General features: G+C 45.7%; 1 protein-coding gene across 6 annotated transcripts in view; it reads right to left on the bottom strand.

The window, feature by feature from the left end:
- Window positions 1–509: 509 nt before the first annotated feature.
- The window catches only part of TASOR2 (transcription activation suppressor family member 2), a 74,142-nt gene continuing 68,601 nt past the window's right edge, over window positions 510–6,050 (bottom strand). For 5 of the 6 annotated variants that reach the window (XM_060192396.1, XM_060192393.1, XM_060192398.1 and 2 more), the window contains 5 exons: window positions 4,659–4,812; window positions 3,666–3,771; window positions 2,353–2,534; window positions 1,235–1,349; window positions 510–1,129 (listed from right to left, as the gene is read on the bottom strand). In XM_060192396.1, coding sequence (XP_060048379.1) covers window positions 1,126–1,129; window positions 1,235–1,349; window positions 2,353–2,534; window positions 3,666–3,771; window positions 4,659–4,812 — 561 coding nt within the window. In that variant the 3' untranslated portion in view covers window positions 510–1,125. Of the gene's footprint in view, window positions 1,130–1,230; window positions 1,350–2,352; window positions 2,535–3,665; window positions 3,772–4,658; window positions 4,813–6,050 lie in introns of those variants that run through there. The other variant, XM_060192395.1, reaches the window with a different exon arrangement.

Below are 6,050 nucleotides of genomic sequence, written 5' to 3'. Positions count from 1 at the left end.
CCAAGAAACCACCAAGGGCACGTGACAGCAGTGAAGATGGAAAACAGTCCCTCATCAGGCTTCCTGGAAGTAGACCCCGTTACATTCACGTGTGATTATCAGAATTCCTTTTGAGTGGGAGACACGCCTCGTGTCTGGTTCTGTGTTCAGAGAAAAGCTGTGCCTGCGGTGCACACTGAAGGCTTTGCACGAGGGGGGTGAGGGGGACATGGGGAAGAGGGGCCTGTGGCCTGGCAGGTGTGTGTGTGGACTCGATTGTATCAAGCACAGCTGTGGTCCTCCACAAGCTGCTTATTCCTGGCTAGAACTAAGCTGGCTGGGTTTCTGAGTTAGCGTTGCAGAAAACTACTGGAGTGCTTTTCTCCACGACTGTTTTTAGCGAAGGTGAACCAATTACTTGGGTGTATTGAGGTAGGACAGTGCATAGGCCTCTTGCAAGTGGTAGGATTCTTCCTGATGCTAGTTATTCCTGCTGACACTTCAGACAACGTTGTCACAAAGAGTTAAAATGGTTTTTAGTTGTCTTTATTAGAAAAAAGAAAGTTACAAAAACCATAGTTCAATACTTTTTGCATCTTAAAATGCTATTTACTTTTAAAGAATACTTGTAGAAATTTATTTCTAATATAAATAAATGGGTACTTCTTCCACAGAGTTGATTCTGTAATGTACTATTTACAAAAAGAGTGAGAAAGGAGTCTTGTAAATCTGTACCTTTGGGAAAAAAACCAAAAAGCAACTCCATGTAGTGTCGCTTGAGTAACAGTCAGAACCGCAGACCTTACAGGGGTATCCAACCTTGTACCCAGAGAGCCCACACACCACGTATGCCTTGACATCAGCATGCAGAAAACAAAGCAAGAGGCAAAGATACTTAATTTTGCTACAGCTGATAAAGTCCTTATTTTCAGTTAATAGCTTTAAAGGCATTCTGTTCAAAAAAATAAATTAAAAACACTTTTTAATGTCACAATCAAATCGAATAGACAAGGTGTCTAAATGAAGTCAGATATTTCAGCAAAACATAGAAAATCAAGTTTGCCCGTCTTGAGTACGCTGGAGAAAGGAGGATGGCAGTTGGCTGTTGGTGTCATCTCATTCACGACGAAGTCAGTCTAAGTTGAATCACCTGAAAGACAAAATTGGTGGTGGTGAAACTCCCACAGGGTAGACACAAATATTACAGCCAGTCAGCAACACCGGCTCGCTCAGGAGAAACACCAAGTATTCTTACCAACAGCTACTCCTAAGCGGAGCTGCAACTTTCTGTATATTTTCAACAAAGTTACTGACATCTGTAACAAGGATGCCACTGTTTTCAAAAACTTCTCTGGAGACCATAGGCTTTTCTGTAAAAAAAAAAAAAAAAAATTGGGGAAGATTTATGACTGATTTCAAAATTTATGAATTAAGGAGCATCGCTTTGGGAACTCATGTTTTGGGGTCCAACACTATCCTCTAGTAGCTCTCTTCTCTATGAGAGATGCTGGGCCGCCTCTGCTACAGCTGGTGTGTGGAGGCGAATCTAGTTCCAGGCTGTAGGAATGCTGGGGCCACCTCACCGGAGGCCTAGGTTCAGCCCACAGGTGGAGTGGTGCTTTTGCTCTTACTCTACAGCAACCCATAGGAGGCTAGTGAAAACAAGCCTGCAAGGTGTGTCCATAAAAAGTACAGGAGTCTGGGGAGTCGGGCCGTGGCGCAAAGCACAAAGATGGTTGTAGGGATCCTGGTTCGAGGCCCCGGCTCCCCACTTGCAGGGGAGTCACTTCCCAAGTGGTGAAGCAGGTCTGCAGGTGTCTTTCTCTCCTCCCCCCCTTCCTAGCCAACAACAACGACATCAATAAACACAATGTTAAACAACAAGGGCAACAAAAGGGAAGAAAAAGAACAGGGGGCTGGGCAGTGGTGCACCATCACCATGTGCAAGGGGCCAGGTTCAAGCCCCTGCTCCCACCTGAAGGGAGGACGCTCCACCAGTGGTAAAGCACGTCTGCAGCTGTCTTTCTCCCTCTTGGATAGAGAGAGGATTTGAGAGGAGACAGACACTTGCAGCTCTGCTTCACCACTCGTGAAGCTTTCCCCCTGCAGTTGGAGATCATTGGGGCTTGAACCCAGGTCCTTTTGCATTATATATAGTGTGTGCTTCACCAGGTGCACCACTGCCTAGCCCCTCTTCCTCTCCACTTCTATCTCAATTTCTCTGTTCTGTTAAATGAAAAAACGGGGGAAAAAAAAAACTTTCACACCACACTAAGAGCCACACCATGCTACAGCATTGAGAGTGAATAGCCCTGACTCGCTGCCTCTAATGACTTCCACTGAGCCGACTTCCGACGCGAGTCATGAATTTACCTGTTAGGAAGACAGCAAACCTGGCGTGGATGTGCTGAGTCTGCAGGCTTAACAGACAGTTCAGATATTCGCCTTTTGCTGCTGACCGAGAGTCACACTGGTGGTAATGAAGCAACTCAACAATGTTCACGCTCTGACAGGATTTCAGGATCGTGTTCTTCTTACGTGCGGCTGAATCCACCCTGGACAGAAAATGCGGACATGTGAACTAGGTCTGTACATCTCCACCGTCTGACGGCATGCAATCAGCACTTTCAGTAGTCTTGTTAGTAAGTTAAGACTTACATGGTGATGTCCGGGAGGTGGTGCAGTGATAAAGCTTTGGACTCTCAAGCATGAGGTCCTGAGTTTGATCCCTGGCAGCACATGTGCCAGAGTGATTGATGTCTGGTTCTTTCTTTCTCCTCCTATCTTTCTCATTAATAAATAAATCTTAAAAAAAAAAAAAAAGACTTGCATGTTACCCTGAGTGTCAGGTTTGTACGTCTTGCCTATGACTGCTTTTAGCAATGTCACCTGGCACATCTTTTGATTTCCACGGAATCTCTCACTTAAAAAAAAAAATATATGTATTTATTCCCTTTTGTTGCCCTTGTTTTATTATTGTAGTTATTATTGATGTCGTTGTTGGATAGGACAGAAAGAGGAGGGTGAGAGACAGACACCTGCAGACTTGCTTCACTGCCTGTGAAGCGACTCCCCTGCAGGTGGGGATCTGGAGGCTCAAACCGGGATCCTTATGCCGGTCCTTGCACTTTGCGCCATGTGCACTTAACCCGCTGCGCTACCACCTGGCTCCCTGACTTAAAAAAAAAAAAAATTATTGTCTTTATTTGATGGAGACAGCCAGAAATTGAGAGGAAGGGGGAGACAGAGACAACCGCAGTCCTGCTTCACCACTTGTGAAGCTTTCCCCTCTGCAGGTGGGGACCAGGGGCTGAACACGGGTCTTTGCAGGTTGTAGCAGGTACGCCACCACTCAGCCCCGGAAGCTGACTTCTATTGGTCTAGAGAACTCAAAAACACATGCCTCCATCTATGGACTGTGCCTACAGGCAGCTTCCTTCACTGCCAACCCTACTCTAGGCACATAGTCCCAAGCAGTCACCTGACCCGATGGTGGTGCAGCCCTGTCTGCTAACCTGAGGCACAACAAGCTGTTTCTGCCCCCAGGCCATGAGCTGGGAAGGCCTCACATCACGTAACACTGGACGTAGAAGCGTAAGGTCCAAGTTTGATCCCTGGCTCCACATGTGCCAGAAAAAGGCTCTGGTTCTCGCATGTCAATAAAATCAATTGAAAGAAAGTCCTACCTTCCACATTCCTTGAGTTTTTTATGTTCTCTATAATGAAGCAGCCACTTCCACCGTCCATTCCCATTCAGTTTTTCCAGAGTTTTAACCACTTCCTTCAGTTGCACTACAGAATAAAGAACAAGGTGTGTTTTAGTGTATCTGATCACAGACTTTTTCACTGTGAAAAAGAGCTCATGTCTAACATCAAAAAGCCACGTGTGTAGCTGGTAGTATTTCCGAGGTGCAGCAGCCTATGAGGAGAACTGGAGGGAGAGCAAAGACGTAGGCAGTTGCAGCTCTGCATCTCCCTGTGTGGATGGAACAAAGTAGCAGGTCATTCACAACAAAGTCTAGGTTTCTAGGTTTCTAGATACAAAACCTACAAATGCGTAGGGCTGTGTTGTGCTCTGACACCCAGGTCAGCTCAGGGCCGGCCCGCTCACCCTCCGAGGAGGTTAAGGGGAAACTTAGCACCCACATTAGAATTTCCAGTATGTCCGCTAGATGGTACAGAGATGACCGCCACGGAAGGAGAATTCTAGTCCAAAGAAGTAGTTTGTAGCTAAAATGACTCAGCACGTGGATAAGCCAATAGGAGAGAGTTTTTCAAGATTATTAGTATGCATTTAGAGGAAGAAACTTGGGACAGGGTCAGTGCTAATGGCAGTCAGTGGAGTTGAACTTGGTACTAAGAGTGGGGATTACATCAAACTACCCGCAAGTGCTCAGCACAGCATATGGCAAAAAATAAAGCCCTCTTTTAACTGTGGTTCATAGTCTGAGATGATTTTCATAAAAAATTGGGTGAAGAAAAATTGAGGGTGGCAGTAGACAGCATAATGGTTATGCAAAGAGACTCATGCCTGAGGGTCCAAGGTCCCAGGTTCAATCCCCAGCACCACCATAAACCAGAGCTGAGCAATACCCTGGTAAAAAAAAAAAAAAAAAAAAAAAAAAAAAAAAAAAAAGATTTAACTCGATTTCAATAAGAAGAAATGATAAAAGACCAACCTAATGATAAAGTCTCTAATATTTTGTCATCTGACACCACAAATCCTCCTGTCTGGAATAGTTCTTGGTAGCTGTATTCCAGAATGTCTTCTGGGCTATCGACCCCTGCAAAGATGACGTTGGCGCAGTGCTTCAGCCTCAGCAAAGAAGGGATCTGTGCAACGGGACAGAATGACCCCAGTGAACAGAGGGTTAGCAGTTGACTCATTTTTTTCTTATTTTTTAATATTTATTTTTTATTCCCTTTTGTTGCCCTTTATTGTTGTAGTTATTGTTGTTGTTCTTGATGTTGTCATTGTTGGATAGGACAGAGAGAAATGGAGAGAGGAGAGGGGAAGACAGAGAGGGGGAAAGACAGACACCTGCAGATCTGCTTCACCGTCTGAGAAGCAACTCCCCTGCAGGTGGGGAGCTGGGGGCTTGAACCAGGATTCTTCCACTGGTCCATTAATACTTTGCGCCACGTGCGCGTAAGCCGCTGCGCTATTATTGCCCGACTCCCAACTCCTGACTCTCATTTTTCAAATTTTTATAAAAAGGAAACAATGACAAAACCATAGGATAAGAGGGGTACAACTCTACACAATTCCCATCACCAGAACTCCATATCTCATCCCCTCCCGATAGCTTTCCTATTCTTTATCCCTCTAGGAGTATGGACCCAGGGTCATTATGGGATGCAGAAGATGGAAGGTCTGGCTTCTGTAGACTCTCATTTTTTTTTTTAAATATTTTATTTGTTTATTAATGAGAAAGATAGGAAGAGAGAGAGAAAGAACCAGACATCATTCTGGTACATGTACTGCCAGGGATTGAACTCAGGGCCTCATGCTTGAGAGTTCAATGCTTTATCTACTGCGCCACCTCCTGGACCACTAGACTCTCATTTTTATCCAAGGGTTTCAAGTCTCAGCAAACACCTTAGACTTTAGTGACTTAATTCTGTCAGGTTCCTGGTTCAACCCCCCACACTACCATAAGCCAGAGGTGAGCAGTGTTCTGGTTAGTAATAATTGCGAAAGGAATTGGGCGGTAGCGCAGTGGGTTAAGCGCACGTGGTGCAAAGCACAAGGACCAGCAGAAGGATCCCAGTTCGAGTCCCCAGCTCCCCACCTGCAGGAGAGTCGCTTCATAAGCGGTGAAGCAGGTCTGCAGGTGTCTGTCTTTCTCTCCCCGTCTTGCCCTCCTCTCTCCATTTCTCTCTGTCCTATCCAACAACAACAACAAAACAAGGGCAACAAAAGGGAATAATAATAATAAAAAAAGAAATAATTGTGAGTCGGGGGTTAGCGCAGCGGGCTATGCACAGGTGGCTCAAAGCGCAAGGTCCAGCCGAAGAATCCCGATTCGAGCCCCCGGCTCCCCACCTGCAGGGGAGTTGCTTCACTGCTT

Source organism: Erinaceus europaeus, chromosome 6 (assembly GCF_950295315.1).
Source record: "Erinaceus europaeus chromosome 6, mEriEur2.1, whole genome shotgun sequence".
NCBI classification, from domain to species: domain Eukaryota; kingdom Metazoa; phylum Chordata; class Mammalia; order Eulipotyphla; family Erinaceidae; genus Erinaceus; species Erinaceus europaeus.
Note: the sequence above shows the minus strand (reverse complement) of the source record. Positions and strands in the feature narration are given on the sequence as shown.